This window comes from Drosophila obscura, unplaced genomic scaffold (assembly GCF_018151105.1).
Source record: "Drosophila obscura isolate BZ-5 IFL unplaced genomic scaffold, ASM1815110v1 contig_192, whole genome shotgun sequence".
Lineage (NCBI taxonomy): Eukaryota > Metazoa > Arthropoda > Insecta > Diptera > Drosophilidae > Drosophila > Drosophila obscura.
Window position 1 is genome coordinate 2515662 of NW_024542781.1, and position 20332 is coordinate 2535993.

At 45.2% G+C, this 20332-nt stretch overlaps 4 protein-coding genes across 5 annotated transcripts in view; 1 reads left to right on the top strand and 3 right to left on the bottom strand.

Annotated features, from left to right (window-relative positions):
* LOC111065467 (proteoglycan Cow) overlaps window positions 1–20332 on the top strand; it is a 40257-nt gene continuing 19925 nt past the window's right edge. For both annotated transcript variants that reach the window (XM_022353666.2, XM_022353667.2), the window contains exon 1: window positions 1–485. In XM_022353666.2, coding sequence (XP_022209358.2) covers window positions 351–485 — 135 coding nt within the window. In that variant the 5' untranslated portion in view covers window positions 1–350. The remainder of the gene's footprint in view (window positions 486–20332) is intronic.
* On the bottom strand, window positions 12033–13565 carry LOC111065470 (aminoacylase-1-like). The gene is made up of 4 exons (XM_022353670.2): window positions 13413–13565; window positions 12863–13354; window positions 12363–12780; window positions 12033–12301 (listed from the first exon to the last, which is right to left on the bottom strand). The coding sequence occupies exons 1-4, from the start codon at window positions 13501–13503 to the stop codon at window positions 12097–12099; spliced, it is 1206 nt and encodes a 401-aa protein (XP_022209362.1). The 5' UTR covers window positions 13504–13565; the 3' UTR covers window positions 12033–12096.
* LOC111065471 (aminoacylase-1-like) lies at window positions 13772–15251 on the bottom strand. The gene is made up of 4 exons (XM_022353672.2): window positions 15101–15251; window positions 14552–15043; window positions 14074–14491; window positions 13772–14015 (listed from the first exon to the last, which is right to left on the bottom strand). The coding sequence occupies exons 1-4, from the start codon at window positions 15189–15191 to the stop codon at window positions 13811–13813; spliced, it is 1206 nt and encodes a 401-aa protein (XP_022209364.2). The 5' UTR covers window positions 15192–15251; the 3' UTR covers window positions 13772–13810.
* Window positions 15515–17303, bottom strand: LOC111065469 (aminoacylase-1-like). Its single transcript, XM_022353668.2, has 5 exons — window positions 17206–17303; window positions 17001–17102; window positions 16421–16912; window positions 15935–16352; window positions 15515–15871 (listed from the first exon to the last, which is right to left on the bottom strand). The coding sequence occupies exons 2-5, from the start codon at window positions 17089–17091 to the stop codon at window positions 15667–15669; spliced, it is 1206 nt and encodes a 401-aa protein (XP_022209360.2). The 5' UTR covers window positions 17092–17102; window positions 17206–17303; the 3' UTR covers window positions 15515–15666.

The window sequence follows — 20332 nt, forward strand, 5'->3', positions numbered from 1 at the left end:
ACCAGCAGCGAGTCGCTCAGTTTACGTTTCGGCCGCGTTGCCTTCAGTTGTTCTTCTAGAGCGTTCCGTGTCTCGGCTCCACTGCATCGTCAGAGGCGCCTCCGATTGCAAAGCTCAACCAAAACTCATTGTCATTCATCGTTAGTTCTCTGTGTGTGTCGTCTGTGGTGCGTGTGTGTGCGTATAGTGTCCGCCGCTGTAGTTTTCCATCGGACACAGAATTCTAGCATTTAACATTGCCTGTGATTCAGGCGCGTTCGTGATTCAGGAAGAGCGGAACCCGTCAACAAGGCGAATCATTTAAAGTACTTCCTCGAGCATCTCCTGTTCCTGTGCACCGCTTATCAGCCATGAAGCATTCGCCGCTGATTGCCAGCGCTTGTCTGGCATTGGTGTTGATGTCATCCAGCCTGATTGGCAGCTCTGAGGCCAAAAAGAAGAAGTATGTCGGCGAAACGGGCGGTGATTTTGAGTTTATCGATGAGGTAAGTCCCAAATGGCTTCACAGTACAAGCAGCAGAAGTCTCATTGACTGTCGTTGTCGTCTTCCTCCCTCCCTATCCCTATCCGTCTCTGTTTCTGTTTCTGTCTCCGACTCAGTCCCAATCCCAATCCCAGTACCAGACACCGTCTCGGTCCCAGGTTTGCCGTCTTCCTGTCTGTCTCTTACTTAATACATTTTAAGCTGACTGCTGACACTTGCCAACCCTCCAAGGGCCCCAGAGTGTGTGCCAGAGGAAGAGAGTGTGTCTGAGTCTGTAATACTCGTACGCTATAACCCAATTGCGCTTTTATTTGCTGGCCAACTTGTTTTTTTTTGTTCGTTTCCAGCTCTTCTGGGCTTCGTCGTTGCTGAGGTTTCGCACCAACTTCCTTGTTGTTTTCGTTGTTTTTATTTTCTGTTTTTGCATGCCTGATAGGTTTTTCCAGGCCCGAAAAAAAATCCAACGTGCCAATTACTCACGCAAATCCGATTTTTAGTAGTTTGTAGTCGTTGCTAGGCCGCCTTCGAGGAGCTGCTCACGGCTATCCATGGCTGCGTTCTGGTATTTAGCACGCACCTGCCTTCGTAGACTCAGTGAAGCATCGGATATCTAAGCCGATCCGAGATCCCGGATGAAGTGGAACGGGATGGTAGGTGGCCAGCCATATAGAAGACCCAGAACAACAAGGAAAATCAATAGCATTTGGCAGTCTTGTTGTCGTTTGGCTGCGCGTAAACTATGAAGTAAGCCGTAAGCTGCTTTCAGTTTGTCTGCCAGCACGCACCCCATCCTATTCCCTACTATTTCTCCCAACAACCCACACAGAACCCATCTTCCTCCCTCATCAATGACTGTTAGTCACAGACGCAACGTCGTCGTCGCTTTGTTTTTCCTTCCATTTTCCTACCATTTTCTACATATTATTTGCCTGGCGCTTTGCGCTTTTTTTTTCTCGCTGGCTCCTTTTTTTTTCTATTTGGACTAGTTCTTTTTTTATACCTCCTATACTTACCCTGGACAAGGGGTACTATATATTTGTGGGGATGTATGAAATAAGCTTGGATTAATTTTCAGCTAATGGAAGAGCTGGAGGAAGAAAATTTTCAAAAAGCCCCAAATCTAAGATAGTATGTAATGGGACTCTGATTACATTCGAAATTAAAAAAATATAAGTTGATGGAACAGCAGCTAAGATCAAGAATAATAAAATTAGTTTCTTCTCTTTTTTAATGAATAGATCATATTTCCCATGCGTTAGAAATAATCGCGGTCGAAATAAAGTCATAACGTCGTAAGTTTCGAAGACTATGGGAGGAGTAAACCAATTAAGATCAAGCAAATCGATCAGAAGCTCTGCATTTGGAGAAATAATTTTAGCCCATTCGTCCACTAATATTGCAATCGGCTCAATTTTCTTGTTATTGTTTATTTATTTGCAATTCCTGGCACTGCCATCGTAGTTTTCTGAATACGGGGTATATTTTAGTCGCGAAGCCATCTACAGCGTTTTAGCTTGTTTTTCATCTTCCGCTTTCGTTGTATTTCTTTTTTTTGTGGCTTGGTTTTTTGTATTTGTTTTGTTTGGCATTTTGGTTTTATTTCTCTCGCTTCCTTGCCTTTTTCCCATGCTCTCCGCAGTTCTCTTGTGCGTGGCCATTGTTGAGTCCCGACCCTCTCTCTGTGCGTGTGTATGTGCTAATAGTCTGATGTATGTATGAATGGCCAAGTGTGTGTTTGTGTTGGCAGCCGTTAAATGCGCCCACACAACCACACACCCACCCGACCACCCATCCACACAGAAAACCCTGAAGAACGAGCAGCCTTCAAGCAAAGTTATTGCGAATCGCAAAAGTTTCCATAGCAAGCAAAGAAAGCAAAATTAAAAAAAGAAAAGGCATTTCAAATTTTGGCCATGGCACCACCACATACGCAGAATTTTAAACAGTTGCCGAAAAACCAAATCCACATGTGTCCCTTCGTCCGTATACATAGATACGATTACGAGAGCATGTGTTTGTTTTCGTGTTGATGTTGGGTGCGTGTGAGCAATACCAAAAAAAAAAAAAGAAAAACAAGAACAAACATTTCAAGCAATTTACAGCTTCAGCTAGAGTTTTCTTTCTGCATAAATTTCACTTTGATGTCCTTTTATTTTCCTCTCATTCTTTTATTTTCTTCAACTTTACTTTTTATGTCATCTGCTTGGCTAATCGCACATTTTCGTTTCCTACCCCGCAGACATTCCCATTTCCATTTCCCAATGAATTTTATTGTTTTTTCTCAAACTTTGCGCTTTGCAAGTATTTGGAAAACGGCATAAATTATTTGAAAAGTTTATATATCCAAATTGTTTCAAGTTGAGTGTGATTTTCAATGGCCATGGCTATAGCCATGGCCATGGACCCCAGACGCATTGTGTTTAATTGAAAAGTTTTGCTTTGGGATTGTCGCTGAAAAGTTTTGGAGGCAAAAGTGTAATCCTAAGATGATTTCAAGTGTATTTCCTCCCATCCCAAATAATTGGTGGCTTAAAGCCACAGCCTTATCTAAGCAATATCTGAAAGCAATATTATTCTCGAAGCATGTTATACCATCTTATATTTACTGGCCCACAGCCTCAGCTTATACATAATAGAAATCCATCCTTTCGTATTCCAAGGTAATTTCCTTGGTTTGCTGCCCAGCAGCATTCGCCTTCGCATGGCGGAAATAATCCGCACAACATGGAAGGGCTCCCCGAAGTAAGCAGCCCCAAAAAATAAATAACCATAAACAGTTGACGTTAATCAAGGACAAAAGGAAGGCACAGCCCACAGATACACACAAACACACACACACACAGAACGAGAGAGAGAGAGAGAAAGAAAGGATCCATAGAATACAGTTATGAGTTATGCATTGCATACATTTCCATCCATTTCCCCGTCCAATTTCTATCCGTTTTGTGAGCCTCAGCATTAGTCATAAAAATGATAAAAAATTAGCTCAGATCGTAGGGGAATTCCCTTGATTTGCAACCATTTCCATGGGGTGGCTGTCAACTAAGCAATAATCCCCCGCTTATTCATGGCTACTCGTAGTTCAGGTTCTCATTCAACTCCTCTCCCTACAAATATCCTTATATGCATAATCAGCCAGACAAACAGCATTCACGAAGTCAAAGTCAGAGCCAGAGCCAGAGTCTGTCCAAAGCCATTCTTCTCTGGCTTTGGCAAAATGCTCTTATCCATCGATTACCCCACAAATGATGCTCTGTTTGTCAGCAGAAAATAAATCTTTGCATTGTGCATTTTGCAATTTGAGCGCTGGAAATTGTGTCGTTGCAGCATAAAATAAAATGTGAATAAAATGGGAATAAAACTCAGCTCTGCCTCGGGATAGAGTGCCCCCTCTGCGTCTCGGAGACGACTGCTCACAGACTACAATGCCAGTCGAGGCTTCAGTAAAATGCAATGTGTGATATATGCAAAACTCCTCCACTCATGTGCCTCTCTATCTGTGTGCAAAATTGCTGCCAGCCATAAAGTTGATATGCATAATTTCGTATAAGCGCCACTTATAGTGGCATACAGCAGTCACACCATCCCAACAGAAAAGAACAACTAAATCAAAATCAAAATGTGTGCAAATTACAGTTTTACTTGTAGCTGAAACACTCCACACTCTCCCCCTCTATCCCCTCCTCCGGTGGTCAGTCATTCGAGCATGAGATACATTTTTATGAGCTTGAGAGGGATAATGTCTGGCTGACTCCCAGTCGCGTATCCGATCTCCCAGCATCTGTTTGACCCCCGTCTGACTTTGTCGCTCGCACATACATATGTACATATGTGTATATTTGTACATACAAAACGAACTACGGAGTATATGGTGCAAGTTATGTAATAAAGTTTTATGTTGTCAAACTGTTGCATAAATTGCCAACACGCAGCCAAAAAAGTTTTACCAGCATGCTAACTAGCAAGAATAGAATATTCTACGGGTAGCGTACATTGCTCGAGAAGTTATAAAAATGGCTGTAAAAGTTAACGACATACGTATACGTATGGCCTAGGCATTAGCACCTATTTAGGGAACCCGATTAGGACCGCAGCTTAGTGAAGTTCAGGTGAAGACAGCTTGGGTTTTCTGCACAGTTCTGGAGGTTCGGTTTCATTAGCATTGCAATTTTCAGACCCCATTCCCATGGTTCTCGGGGCTAAGAATATTTGAATATTGCATGCCAAAGTGAATGCCAATGCAGAGGCGTATGGAGGGAGGAAACCTCAACAGCTGAAAATTCTGAAACTTGCAGTTTTCTTTAGCCTGTAAAATTTCCCAGGAGGGAGCACAGCCACGAGTCTGACGGAGATATGACCCGAACTAGACATAACAATTTCTCTTGTCTTGGAAGGAAAAAAAAAGCTCGGAATGGAACAGGAAAACTTATGAATCCGGTGCAAAGTTTCGCTTACTCTTTTATTCACCGGCCCAGGAGCAGGTCCTGCTCAATTCCATCCTTCCATCGTGGCCACGTTACCACTTATCTGCCTTGTTCTGCATTCCGTTTTCGTCTGCTTTATGGTCTACGCTATCGCATTGTGTTCCGTGTCCTTGCCAATCGCACTCGCTTTGGCCCTTCCCGGCTCCTCCTACCACCTGCCTCCTGCGTCCCGCGTCCTGACTCCTGACTCGGTTAATTTCTTTGTGGGGAAAAGTCGAGACGTGCACGTACACATTAGCAAATTGCCTGCATGTGACCGGGATGTACCAGTATATGGTTGTGCATGGGATGTGGGTTATGGCATGTGCAGGGAAATGCCTGGCAAATGGTTTTGCAGGCCAACAAAAAAAGTCTAAAAATCGTTTATGAAATGAAGAGCACGGACAGGCACAGAGCATGCGGCCACATGATGCGATTCTGCCTGTGGCAGTTGCCTCGTTTTTCCTTTGATCCTCCAGAATAATTAACAGCTTAACTCGGATTTAGGCTGAACTAAGCCAATGTGTTCCACTTAAGAGCCTACTCACAACGACCTCCATTAAGCTCTTCGCTGTTTTACATGGTCGGAGCTGCTGCCACTGCAGAGCCATGCTTCATAAATCTCACAGACTGTGTCTCCCCCCAATAAGACAAATTGGTTTGCAACAACACAACTTCGATGCGAAACTAAAACATTTTTTGCTGCGACTTCAATGTGAAGGGGAAAACTTGAGCAAACTCATTTTTCACTTTCATATTGTTGTGCGGCCCGCTCCCGAACATGAGGACAGCTCCTGCTATCCTGATATCCTGCCATCTATGGGGCTGCTCATATGTGGGCCACTTAACTGATTATGTAAGACGAGCTCCGTGCAGGTCTCTCTCGGCTCTTGTTTGCTCCGGCAACATCTGTATTTACTGCCTTTACTGCCATAGCCAGGCCATAACTGCGAGGTACATACATACCCCGATACACAGCCTTGTTCCCAGTTTCATTTTCGCAAAATTGATGGATGCTGAAAACTGGGAAAATAGGCCAATAGATTTTTAGAGTTGAATCTTTAGGGACTGTCTAGCGATCACAGTGAACTGCAATCAAAACTCATATTGCTGTGTGATTTGGTGAAAGTGATTCAGAAATCGAGAACAAGATGGGACATAGAACGAGTGTGAGCCCAAGCTGTGTGTAATTTTAATTAATTGCTAGACCAGTTGGTCCAGTTAGAAGACAGTGAAGACAGCCTTAGGCCACATATTGCATCAAGAGTTTTGCTTCGGCTGATACGGCACTCACGCCAATCGAAGATGCGAAGATGTCGCCTGAACCTGTCGCTCGTCCTATCAATTACTCAACACAATTCGCAGACATATAGAGAGACAGCAGCATTAGGCTTTATGGCAGCTAAGTACATGTCAAATGGGTTGTCACAGGGTTCTGCATGTGGACTGGCACTGCGACTGGGACTGGGACTGGGACGACGAGTGCCAGCCTGTTAAGCTGTCATTATTTATGGGCCCCGACTCAAGGACCATTTGCTGACAGCATTCTCGCACTGATTTCGAGACGACGAAAACAGTTACAAATTATGCATATTAATTGCTCGTCTCTCTTGCCACCGCTCCACTGTCTGCGGTGGATGCCACGAAAACAAGAAAAACGAAAACGTTTTCCTTGCAAATGAAGTTGGAAGTTCACCAATTCCTAGGGTCCACGCGGCGTATACGTAATGAAGGGCGGCGACCTTGCTGAGGCCGGCGGCCATTTGCTTTTGGCCTGGACGGAGACCGGGGCCTACACGAATTTCCACGAAAAACTCATTTCGATACTCAGTTTGTTGACGAACATTCTTGACATTACAAATTTGCCATATTAAATTTCTCTTCCTGTCGTGATTGGCATTTGACATTGGCAAAGCAATTCGCAGGAATGTCCCCGTCAGTCCTTGCCAGTTCGATGATGTTTTCGGGGCCGAGATATGACAAGTCGAAAAGGCAACACACCGAATATGCTGTAAAAGAAGAAAGTTGATTTAATATTTCTGTGCGACAAAGGTGGCAGGGAAAAATTAAAAGCAAGATAAAGGGATTCGGCAGAGACGTTAAACGAAATGACTTTTGGGTTGTGGTGCGGTGTCGCACAGTGGGGCACATAAAACTTTTACCAGAGACACTGCAGAGAAGGAAGATCTCTCTCTCTCTCTCTTTATCTTTTGGGATATATATATATGTGTGTGTGTGTGTGTGTGCGCATTACCATAAATAAATTATAACGTTCGCTACTTTGACTGGGAGTTTATAGCGTGTATGCGATAACTCACACACACACACACACTCACACGTACAGGCATGCACAGACAGGCACTGGCACATGCATACGAATAACGAATTTTAGGAGTCTAGAGAGAGAGAGAGAGAAATGTAGATACATATACACATACACATACAGAGACAGAGAGAGGTAGATATATGGCGCCGTAAATGTACGAACGAGCAGGGAGACAGATAATAACAGTTCGTAACTTGAAAATGAAAGGAAGGCAGGGAGCAGGAGGAAGTCACACGTTTTCCCCAAACCGTAAGCCATAGCTTAAGCCAGAAAGAGACAGTTTTGGGCCAGAGAGAAAGAGAGACAGACATTGCGATAATAATTCACGGCATAAAAGCAACACACAATGGCTCTTCGAAATGTAACAAAAGCCAAAAACGCAACGTCGCCTTAGAACGACAAGGAGAACATGTAAAACTTTTCCCACTATAATGGGGGCGTGTGCGGGCGAAAGGAATTGCAGCCAGCCGCAAAATCCTGCATACAAATTATGCAATTAGTTGGGTATAGCATATGGTGGGAGTGGCATAAAATTGAGACCAAGATGGATATTATGTTCTTAAAAAACTAAAAGCTGAGCTAAAGTTTTTCCGGCAGTTATCAAATTCAGAAAATTGTCTCTATGGCTGCCGAGTCAGCGATGAATCCCTGTAAAATAGTCTAAAAAAAAACACACAAAAAAACGAAAGCCCTCTGACAAATTGTCAGCGAAAGTTTATACTGAGTCGAAACGAAAGTTGCCCTGGAGTTGGGTCTCGTCTCCATGGGTTCTGTAAAGTTTTGCGCTGACAGTTGTAAAAATAATATTGCGTATACTCGTACGCAGGGCTTGCCAAAGGCAGAAAGCAATGATGGAATACATAGATGGCCCTTGGGCTTCGGCAAACAATGTAAACGGTGGGGTGGGACATAAAAAATGATGCCTGCCAGAATGGGAGAAAAGTGCCAAAGTTTTTCTTTCGAGCAGCAATTAGCCGTTTAACTTGTGAAGCAGAGCTGGCCTTAGCAGTGCCGAGCAGCACAGCCACTGACACTCAAGTGGAAAACAAGTCTAAAGTTTGACAAGTCCACAGAATCACAGTTGATTGGCTTTTCTGTTGCCCGAAGGCACAACTCCAACGGCATTTTCAAAATAAATTTCTATGCGCACATGGCTCCTCTGCTCGCCAATCTACTTCCATAGACTCCACTCCGGAAGAGAAAATTAAATTTATATTTTAACTGGAGTCTGCATTTTAGTGGCAAATTCAATTGGTGCTTCCACTTCCTGTTGCACTTTGTTACCTCCACTCCTCACTGCTGTTGCCCCGACCCTCACCCGCCCGCCCGCAATGCGCTTCCAACTCAGTTTCAATTAGATGTCTGCTGCATCTACTGGCTGCTGCTATCTGGCTGGATCCCGAAGTTTATGCAAGAATTTCGCCGTATCTGTGCAAAAGTCAGTGCCAGAGCCGTAGCCAAAACAAAGCAAAAACAAAAACAAAAACAGAAGCCAAAACACAAGAAGAAGTAGAGGAAAATACTTATTGCACAAAAATAAACGGAATGGCGACTGCAAAAATATACATAAAATGGTAAAAGGAAATAAAAAGCCAAAGAGCGGAAATGAAATTGCAATCGCAATCGCAGGGCAGGCAGACGACGCCAAGTCGCGACGCGTTGATGCGGGGAGAGAAACGAAAGTTTTCACCGCCTTTTGAAAGTGTATTCCTATTTCTAGTCTCCATTTTTTTTTATTTTGGCCTGACAGCAATGCCATTTCCGGCGCGTTCTCATATTGCGCCTGAGCATATGCACTAAAGTTTTAAACCGAAGAAGCAGAAGCGAAATCAGCACCAAAACCAAATCCCGGACCCCTAAGCTACCCCTAACCATAACCACAAGGGCTTAATCAGGCGAAAGTTTCTAGAAGAATTCTGGGTCTGGGTCTGGGTCGCTCTCTGGGCGCTCTTAATGTCGCCCCAGCAGCCACCACACACGAGCGCTGCCTCTCTACAACGACAGAAGCTCATTAGTTTGGCGGGAGCAACGCTTAAGCTTGAGCTGGAAGAGTGGAAACTGTGCAGCTTTGGCGCGCTAAACAAGTTAATTAGTTTCCCCAGTCTCTCTCTCCGGTTTTTGCCACTCGTTTTCTGTTGCCATGGCTTAGACGAGTGGGTGGCTGGCTGTCTCGCCGTTAAACTTAATGACAAAATAAATTATTTGCCGCACACATAAGCGCCCTGGCGGCAATGGCGAAGCGAGAGAGACTTCAATTGACTTTATTAAGCGTGTGTTGTTGGTGCGTGTGGGGAGGCGTGCTTACGCTTTAATGACACTTTTCAGTCAGCTTCTATCGTGGCTCCAACTTACGTTTATTATCCCTTAGACAGAAAGCCCCAATCCCCAATCCTCTCCCCATCCCTACCACAATGGGCGAATGTGTGTGAATCTGTGTGCAGCAAGTCGAATGGGGGCTCGACTTTGATCTATGGGATGTTAACCAAGCTTGAATATATCCTAGAAAACCATTTCCATTTAAAATTGAATATCCCCAAGAGCCGTTAACGTTCACCGGTCACCTGCCTGTCTGGCCCACTGTGCAGCTGTGCGGACATCAAGGCAACAAGGCGTATGAAGCTACCATAAAACCACTTTGTTGTCCCAAAAGCAGATACACGTACACGTACACGTACATACTCGTATACTGAAGAGATACAAATACAGATACAAGCCTAAGCTCGTTTAATCTTGGATTTTAATTGCATGGCCATATTGTTGGCTCAAGACAGTCAAGACAGTCAAGACAGTGAGCCGCAGCAGTCACAAGTAAATTGAATTTAATTACAAGCGAGTTTTTTCATTGTGATTGTTGGGTTTTATTCGTCATAAACTTCGGACGGAGCCCTGGCAATTGGCAATAAAGGATCCTGCTGCCAGCCAAATGCAAATGCTGTAGCACGCTTATGGCAGGGAGAAGTGATGGAAGCAGCTAGATGGTAGATGGAAGAAACTCTTAAAGACGCACAAACTTTTCGTCAGGCCCTAATTAGTGTGAGTGGGCCATTAAAAATTTGCTCAGGTTCTCGGGGCATGTGCAGCGGAGGCTTAAAGTTTGCATCGAGTCTAGGGCAAAGAAATTAAAATTGAAATGTAAAAGTTGCCAAACTTTTCCACATCCCTCACGCACATCCATCCCCATCCCCCAAACACACACACATACTACGTACCTACAGTCGTTGGGAAATTTAAAATGCAAAGCAGAAAGCTCCGAGGAAGCAAGCAAAAACGACCAGAACTTGCGTTCAAGTGGGTTCGTGGCAGGTGGGCTGCAAAAACTTGCTGCATTAAGTGCACTTTTGCCAAGACCAGACACAGGGCGTGAAAGAGAAAGAAGCAGAGCAAGCGAAAGAGAAAGAGGGAGGGCGCTGGACGGACAGGGAGCGCTGCCAACTGCCGCCAACAGCTCATTAAAAGTAAAAATGATATGCATTAAGTTGGCAACCGTAACGAGAGCGTTAAAGGGCTGGACTCTACACTCATTATGCCAAACTGGCGATGAGATGCTCCGCCACTAATGGTCAGTGTTAATTGCGTGGAAAGCATTTGAAATGAACCCAGGAGTCCCCCTGCCCACAGACCCACTCCCACTCACACTCATACTCCAAAACGTAATTGAAGCCAACGACATTCGCCTGATAAATTGTCATAATTCCTGGCCACACACGCTCGTAGAGATCTCTCTCCTGGCTCCCATCAATACATATTTCATTGCCCTGACACATGCATTAACATGTCTAATCGGCACGCACGGGTCACAGTTGCAACCAACACGGGAAAATGCTACAGGATGGGATGGAAAGGGAGTCCAGTCCACCCCAGGAGGGTTTGAGTGCACATGGCCATTATTCATTCTGCGGGCCAGCATAATTTATTGCCCTTGGCACCACTCACATGTCAGACATTCCAAAGTGCTGCCCAGCCGACAATTTGCAGTGAGTGACGTGGCAAGTGCTTTGCCACCCACAGCACCACCCTCACCCTCACCCGCTCCTCTTCGCAGCAGGTGAGGGGGCCTTAAAATGTATTTTGTTTGACTAACTGACAAAATTCTCTCCCACCTGTCTCGTCCACTTTGCCACCCAGTCTCACATATGAGGCTGTCAAACCGATGACAACACTCTGTCGTGCACATCAGGGCGTATACGCTATATGCACTGACCAGGACAGGCAGTCAACTCCTATAGATCGCAATGGCTTTAAGCTAGACATCAGTTTGAGAAAGTGTTTAGCGTCGGAGAAGAGCTTGCCAGAAGCGCAGATGCTTGGATATTTTAGCGAACAATTAACATGGATTAGTTGCTCAAATATTCGTCTAGATTTTGCATATCTTAACTACATTCACGCTTTGTTGGTCTCTGCTATCTAATCAAAGAGAACACGGCTGAGCAGTTACTTAAATGTCACATTTTGAACGATGAACTCCCGCACCCCCCACTACAAGTAAATTATTAGGAACTGACGAAATGTGGAATGATTGTTGCTTCAAGAGAAGAAGCAATATTTTGTAATAGTTTTCACTAGAAGTTCTCTTTCCTATCACACATCTAGTGTACTTAGGGAATGGGTTGATAGCAAGCAGACACTACCAAAGCATTTCTATATTTTTTTTGTTCTTTCACTCGTCTGTGCCACGTCTATTCAAATCCATGCACCCTTAAAAGTTTTAGCATCTTTTCTATGGTATTCCCACTCTAAAGATATCTTATCATGGCGAACATCGGTGGAAATAAGATTAATCTTTATTAAGAACGAGGTAGGCGCTTGGGATCAGGAAAATGTTCTTAGGCATTAGAGAGGTTTGGTATGATTTTCTTGTATACTTCGATGCCGTTCAAGTATACATCCGCCTGAAGAAATTCATCATTATCGTGGATCCTCATGGTGGTGTTTTTGATGGGTGAGAATCCAATGGCAGGGACTCCTTTCAGGCGAATGTAGCGGCTATCGGTGGCTCCGGGGCAGACTATGGGATGGACCTTTAATCCACTTCAAAATAAAGACAAGGTGATTAATGATAACACATTGAAAATAATAAACAAATACATACAGTTCATCCGAAGCTGACTTGAAGGCAACCCAAAATGGGTTTGACTCATCCAGCTTAGTGGGTGCCACGTATGGCTCCTGTACGATGAACTCAAGTTCAACGCCGTCACCAGCCTCCTTGCACCAGTCTCGTATCTGCTTCTCGAAGGCCACAATGTCCACAGTGACGGCCACGCGAAGATCGAAGACAGCCTCGAAGAACGGGGGAACCACATTGCTCTGCACTCCGCCGCTCAGCTGAGTGAGATTCAGCGTAGTGACATCACCTTTGCTCAGGCTCGAATCCTTTGCCAGAAGATCTTCCTGGGAGGTGCGATACTCTGTCAGCTTATTCAGGACGTAGTTGAGCTTCACTCCCGCGGTGTTTGGCAGCAAGAGGGAACCGTGTCCAGAAGTTCCGTTGAATTTTATTTTGAATGCTGTGAAAGAGCGTGAAGTGCAAGCCGTTTTGGAGTGTGCATGTACATGAGGTGTACACACATGTCACACATTCACACTCACCCCATCGCAAACGTTCGGCATAAAACAAATGATATGTGTCCGTCTCGCTAGTCGCTCCTTCATCCATGCTGAAGCCCACATTCATCTTTGAGAAGTACTCGGTCTTGACTAGTTCGGCCATTCCCAACTTGCCACCGATCTCCTCATCTGGCACGAAGGATACGTACAGAGTACGCTTGGGCTGGAATCCACTGGCCTTTAGGGCGCGAATGGCACCAAGGTACTGGGTGCCAACGCACTTCATGTCCTGCGTACCTCGGGCGTATATCCTTCCCTCTGAGTCCAGGTCGGCGCTGAATGGTTCGTGGGTCCACTTCTCGGGGAAGACGGGCACCACATCCGTGTGCGAGTTCAAAATGATCGAAGGGAGCTCCGGCTGGCTGCCCTCCCATTTGATGATCACCACAGGCTTCGAAGGCAGCGAAGGATAAACTACATCCACTGGCAGATTCAGGCTGCTCGCCTGACGCTTCAGGAACTCCACACAAGCGGCTGCAAATTATTGAGGAGTGAATAAGGATCTGTGTGTGATCAACAAATTAAACCTTACTATAATCCACATCTGGATGCACGGTAGGAATTCGTAAATATTCCCGAAATATTTTAATTTCCTCGTCACTCTCCCATTTTTCCAAACTCATATTGAGGCGATGCTCTCGAAGCGATGTAAACGCTCTCAGTGTTCGACACCGAATGTGTCTCTTGCGAATTGCCTTGGTCTTATAAAGCACATCGAGTATATTTTTCAGCCCTCCATTGCTGCGGTTTCATTGAGATAGTAAAATGGGGCCGTGGTTGTGACTATCTTTTCTATATCAGCAAACGACTCTCAACTATTAAAACTAAGATAACAGATTGCAGCTGTGACATCCATCCAGACATGGTAAGAATTAGAATAAAACGCCAAAATGCATGTTCAAATACAGATAAACTTTATCATCAAATATCCTAGACATCGGCAACAGCTGGAATAAGCTTTTTGTACACCTCAATGCCATGCAGATAGGTATCCGCTCGGAGATATTCATCGTGATTGTGCAGCAGCACGGGCGTGTTGTTGATGGGAGAGAAGCCGAGGGCGGGAATTCCTGCCTCTCGAATGTAGAAACTGTCAGTGCCAGCAGGAAACACCCTGACGCGGGTTTTGAGACCACTAAAGGAAATGGAAACAATGAAAAGAACGACTCGCACAGCTATAGATCAATGCTTACAGCTCTTCGAGGGCCTTCTTGAAGGGCAGCCAGAAGGGATTCGAGGCATCTATCTTTGTTGGCTCCACATATGGGCACTTCATTTCGAAGTCTAGTTCAATGCCGCCACCAGCCTCCTGGCACCAGTCGCGTATCTGCTTCTCAAAGTCATCCACGTCGACGGAGAGGGCGATGCGAATGTCAAAGACTGCCTCCAGCAGCGGAGGGACAACATTGCTTTGGACGCCTCCCCTCATCTGAGTTAGGTTCACGGCGGTCACATCGCCAATATCAAGGGATGAGTCGTCAGCCAGTCGTTGGACTTGCGATTTGCGGAACTCAATCATCTTATTCAAAACGTAATTAAACTTTTCCCCGGCCGTATTGGGCAGCAGCAGGGATCCGTGTCCAGCACTGCCACTGAACTTTAATCTAAGATCTGCCGGAGGAATGATTAATGAGGCAATCCAGAGTATTGTCTCCTCTTTGGTATACTCACACCACAGTGTGCGCTCCGCATAAAAAACAGAGTAGGTTTCATCCGCGCTTGAGATTCCCTCGTCCAGGCTGAAACCCACGTTCATGTTCTTGAAGTAGTCACTCTTCACCAGCTCCCGCATACCCAGATCTCCACCAATTTCCTCGTCTGGTACATATGTGAGGTACACAGTCCGCTTGGGCTGGTAGCCGCTGGCTTTGAGGGCGCGAATGGCGCCCAGATATTGAGTTCCCACGGACTTCATGTCCTGCGAGCCGCGTGCATATATCATTCCTTCGTTATTCATGTGAGCACTGAAAGGGTCATGAGTCCACTCATCGGGAAACACGGGAACCACGTCCATGTGCGAGTTCAAGACGATCGAAGGGAGTTCCGGCTGGCTACCCTCCCATTTTATGATCACCGCAGGCTTCGATGGAAGTGCAGGATGAACCACATCTACTGGCAGATTCAGGCTGCTCGCCTGACGCTTAAGGAACTCCACACACACAGCTGTAAGTCATCAAGGAGTAGGAGCGACTGACGTTGAGGTGCCAAGTAAAAACTCACTATAATCCACGTCGGGCTGCACGGTTGGAATTCGTAAATATTCCCGAAAAATCGCAATCTCCGCGCTGTTCTCCCATTGCTGCAAGCTCATGCTTAGGATAATCTTTCAGTGCTACAGTGTGCAGTGATCTGCGATGAATGACATTCGGCATGTCAGAAGTGCTTTCTTTTAGCTCTCAGTTTGCTTGGGTTTCAGCTACTTATCAATTGTTGACATTTTAGAGAACTGATAAGAACGGGAAAAGACAATGGAGCCTATCCATCCAGTTGTTCCATCCAAAATGTTGAGTAAAAATAACAGAGTCCAACGTAGATTTATAATGCGATGTTGAGGGGGATTTCTTTCACTTTTCAGTTGTTTTTTTTTTCGGAAATTCTGGGTTACCCTTCTGTTAAAATTAGAGTCCATAGACAGAGTATTTCCTTTATATTTATTAACATACAAAACCATTCAGACCACAGATTAAAAAGTAGTGTTTCACAGACGCATTGCTGGCAAAACAAAAATGCATAATTTCAATTTTTAAATGCTTTAAAATGTTCTTTAGGACATCATCCTCCGTCCTCTAGGAATCGGCCACAGCGGGAATAAGTTTCTTGTACACCTCAATGCCATGCAGATAGGTATCCGCTCGCAGGAATTCATCGTGATCGTGCAGAAGCAACGGAGTGTTGTTGATGGGCGAGAAGCCGAGGGCAGGGATTCCAGCATAGCGAACATAGCGACTGTCGGTGGCACCTGGGAAGACTCGAACCCGGGTTTTGAGGCCACTGAAAGAAATACAAAAAGTCAGACTAGAGTTACAGCTGATGCCTTGTGTCGGCAATTCTTACAGATCGTCAAGGGTCTGCTTAAAAGCCACCCAGAAGGGATTTGAGGCATCTATCTTCGTGGGCTCCACAAAGGGGTTCTTCATCTCAAACTCCAGCTCAATGCCGCCACCGGCCTCCTCGCACCAGTCGCGAATCTGCTTCTCCAGGGCAGGGATGTCCACAGTGATGGCAATACGAATGTCAAACACCGCCTCCAGCAGCGGCGGTACAACGTTGCTTTGGACGCCTCCCCTGAGCTGGGTCAGATTAACAGTGGTCACATCCCCAATCTCAAGGGATTTGTCTTCAGCCAGCCGTTTGAGCTGGGATTTGCGGAACTCCATCAACTTGTTCACCACATAGTTAAGTTTCTCGCCAGCGGTGTTCGGCAGCAGAAGCGATCCATGTCCAGCAGTGCCACTGATCTTAAATCTCAGATCTGCGAGGAGTAGGTTTAATGTAGTAATGTAGAATTTCGGAGTGGAGATCAGTGATTGAGCTACTCACGCCAGAGTGTACGCTCCGCATAGTAGAGAGCGTAGGTCTCATCTTCGCTGGAGATGCCCTCGTCAAAGCTAAAGCCCACGTTCAGATTCCTAAAGTAGTCGCCTTTGACCAGCTCTCGCATGCCCAAATGACCGCCGACCTCCTCATCCGGCACATAGGTGAGATAAACTGTTCGCTTGGGCTTATAACCGCTGGCCTTAAGGGCGCGAATGGCACCGAGGTACTGGGTGCCAACGCACTTCATGTCCTGGGAGCCTCGTGCGAAGATGCGTCCCTCAGAATCAAGATCGGCGCTAAAAGGTTCGTGGGTCCACTTCTCTGGGAAGACGGGCACCACATCCGTGTGCGAGTTCAGGATGATCGAAGGCAACTCCGGCTGGCTGCCCTCCCACTTAATGATTACCACGGGATTCTTCTCGTTCACGGGATATACGACATCCACGGGCAGGCTCAGTCCGGCAGCCTGGCGTTTCAAAAATTCCACACAGCCGGCTATAAATAGCAGATACGGTTTATGGCAAGGTCGTAAAGATCACGGGAGAAGAGCCTTATCGCGTCGCCATATAGATAAATTACTTACTGTAATCCACATTTGGATGCACCGTTGGTATGCGAAGATATTCGCGGAATATTTTGATTTCCTCGTCATTTTCCCACTTGGCGGCACTCATTTTGAACTCAACTAAGCGGATCGGAGAGATAACAAGTTAATAATTGAATTAATGTTTGTCCAAACAAGCGATGATCAGCTGTTCCAGTGTGGACAACACACGCACCGAACGTACCTTCGCAACACTAGATCGCGACTGTGGGGCTGTGGTGGGGAGCGCGCGTTTAAATATCAGAAAACGAGCGTGGTGTGGGGAAATTGAAACTGTTATCTGCTCTATTCGTTTCGTTGTGGTTTTGCTCCGACCCAAAAACTCATTTTATCAGAAGTCTGTGCCCACATTTAAGTTGCTAATCTATATTTTATGTGCATATGACTTGCAGATAGACACACTAACTGCCATGTACTTGAGCTGTGTGCGATTTATTTGAAGTATTTTGCGTTTGCCGAACTAAATTGAGCAATGGGCTACGCAAAGCAGCTATTACTTAAATAATTCAATAGCCAAGGAGTCTACACTCCATACGAAATCTGGGCTTAAGGTTTATTGGCTTAGTTGTCTCTGCTGGGAGCGCACTGGTTTCCTTTGAATCACAGGAACGCCGCTCAGGACTTAACTCGATTGATGTTGCCTCCGTTTGGCCCGTAGCCAGGTTCTCTGATTACTGATGAATCGCCTGCAATCGGATTCCAATTCCGGTTGATTTGTTAATCAGGATGCAAGGCACACACACTGGCAAACATCTCGCCTCAACTGTCGGGCATGTAAACAAGTTGCAGGCACTTCAAATTTCGCATATTAATGTTGTTGCTGTTGCCACAGTTGCTGGTGCAGCAGTTGCTGGTGCAGCAGTAGCAGCAGCTGCAGCAGCTGCAATGTGACGCCCATACGGGCGTCATCGCTGTGTGTCAAAAGTTTGTTTTAGATTTAGATTTCACGCTTGTTTCTATGGCCGCTCAACAAAAACGTGCCAGCATGCCCAAACAGAAAAACAACATGCAACAGAAAAAAGTTGCACGAAATGAAAACTGAAGCTCTGAGATTTGTATTGCATGCACACAGCACAGGGTCGGGTGCCAAAGTTGATATTGTTTTAGTATGTGTACTCGCAAAAAGTCATTAAAAGTTCATTAACAATGTTGCTGGGATTTTAATGGCAGGCCAGAAGCAATATGAGTAACAGCAGTAGCAGCAAAAGCAGCAGCAGCACCAGCAGCGACACCCATACAAACAGCATGTGTGTCAGCTACACATGTCTGCATTTTAAATGACATACAAACATAACATTTGGATATATCCAGGCAGCTATAGGTACATACAAACATACATATGTACTTGTACACAAGCCAACCCAACTACAATCCTCCTAAATACATACATATATGCGGGTTTTTATACCCTTGCTAAGTGTATTAGGCATTTGATCGGCTGTTCGCCAGCAGCAACATAATATAAAGCCATATTCCCATATTATAAAGCTTAAGGCATCTCTCTGATAATTCTTCCTCAAGATCGGTTCACTATATCACATACATACCAGTATATTTATCTGTGAGAAGAAAGGGAATATCGAAATTAAAACTCTGAAAAACAGAAACAATGGATCGGCGAGGGTGTCCAATGATTCGGTGGGTCTCCGATGACAGCATTCCTTTGTTGTTCAAGTAAAGCTGTGGATGTGGGCGTGGCTGTTTGCTGTGCTGACATGTTGGCGCCGAGCAAATAAACTAAATGAAAATTTTGTATATTGTAACAATTATCCGAGCATCGCAGGCAACTGTTTGCGTTTACTCTACGTGGATTTAGCCCCGTAGCTGTGCTGTCTCCTCACTCGAACTGGGCATAGACAGAGATTGGAGCCACCTAATCCGTTATGGGCACATTAGGGCGATTCCCCCAAGAGGAAACTCTGATAAAATCAGCTGAGCCCGGCTTACTTCCCCGTACCATTCGTCCCGTCTCTCGGTGTGCGGGTATACCTTTTCCGTATTCCCTTTTCATGCTTGTTGTACAGGCACGGACCCAAACTCCGGACCAACTATGACAGCATAGAAATAGAGGCGGACAGCTCAAGGACAATCCGGGAGGCATGCGTTTGCCTCGCTCAAAGAGCTTCAATTTGATGTGTTTTTATGGCTGTGTGTGTGTCGAGGCATTAAGTACGTTTCGTTTGGGCCCGGCCCGTCCCCGCTGGAGTGTGTCTGCTCGACGCAAAAACGCCGAGCTCTCGGCGAGCACTCTGGCAAACTGCACTCACGGCCGACATCGATATACAAATAGAGCTGGCCAACAGTGCGTATGGATGGTGTGCACACGGCTCTGCGCTGCCTCGGTGCGTGCAGAAAGCAAACTATGATGGCAGTGCTTGAATAGATTTATATTCAAAAAGTTTTTGCAACTGTCATCAAAATGTGGAGCACTCGAGCTGTAAGTACTGCCAAGCCAAGGGGACTGCAAATTGGGACCAATACTCAGAGCTGGCATTGAACATGGTAGCAGCGCAACCCTAGAATATTCCCGTAATTGCAATCTGCAGATATAATTTAATTTAATTACATTAATCGCTTGATGAACGTTAATGATAAGCAAATCCTTTTGTTTTAACATTACCTCCGGACATGCACATAAAATTTACATAATTCAATTCTTTTGACTCCTGTTTGCCTTGTCCATTATACGCACTCGTCGTTCAATTATGCAGCTTCCCATGGCCTGATGCAATAACGCAATAAAGCAAATCAAATATTTATTGGCATTCATATGTGTACAGGGCAAAACTATCTTTGACAGACCAGACTTCTCGTACGCTATCATTTCGATTTCGCTTGCAATTCGTGCATTTAGAGCAAATAAATCAGAACCGGCTACTGCATAAATTAAATGACATTTGAAATTGGTTATTGGTTATTGGATATTGGGCAGAGGCCAATGCAAATGTGTTTCACAGGTGGAGATTGACAAAACTAATTAAATAATTTCACAACTGGCATTGAATGGTAGAACACACAAAATATTTGCACCCAGAGCTCAAAGGTTATGCAAAACCTTTTAGGATATATTTTCTATGGACGCCTTTTGGGAGAGATAAACCAATGGTACAATCATTTTACTGCAATGCACCCAGCGGATGCAATCTAACGATAAAGGAAACCTACAATGTTATAAAATGTGGGGACTTGTTCTTTGACCGATTTAAGTGGGAACACATGGCGAATGACACAACATACCGTCGGCAATAATATAATATGGACTTGTTGGAAAGCGTATCGCTTAACAGCATTCTTAAGCGACAGCAACAAGC

Coding starts and splice junctions, on each gene's coding strand:
- LOC111065471 (XM_022353672.2), bottom strand. CDS start 15,191: ATGAGCTTGCAGCAATGGGAGAACAGCGCGGAGATTGCGATTTTTCGG. Junction 15,044..15,100: donor GCAGCCCGACGTGGATTATA/GTGAGTTTTTAC, acceptor GATGACTTACAG/CTGTGTGTGTGGAGTTCCTT. Junction 14,016..14,073: donor AAGAAGGCCCTCGAAGAGCT/GTAAGCATTGAT, acceptor CATTTCCTTTAG/TGGTCTCAAAACCCGCGTCA.
- LOC111065470 (XM_022353670.2), bottom strand. CDS start 13,503: ATGAGTTTGGAAAAATGGGAGAGTGACGAGGAAATTAAAATATTTCGG. Junction 13,355..13,412: donor GCATCCAGATGTGGATTATA/GTAAGGTTTAAT, acceptor AATAATTTGCAG/CCGCTTGTGTGGAGTTCCTG. Junction 12,302..12,362: donor AAGTCAGCTTCGGATGAACT/GTATGTATTTGT, acceptor TTTATTTTGAAG/TGGATTAAAGGTCCATCCCA.
- LOC111065469 (XM_022353668.2), bottom strand. CDS start 17,091: ATGAGTGCCGCCAAGTGGGAAAATGACGAGGAAATCAAAATATTCCGC. Junction 16,353..16,420: donor TGCGGAGCGTACACTCTGGC/GTGAGTAGCTCA, acceptor TACTCCTCGCAG/ATCTGAGATTTAAGATCAGT. Junction 15,872..15,934: donor AAGCAGACCCTTGACGATCT/GTAAGAATTGCC, acceptor TATTTCTTTCAG/TGGCCTCAAAACCCGGGTTC.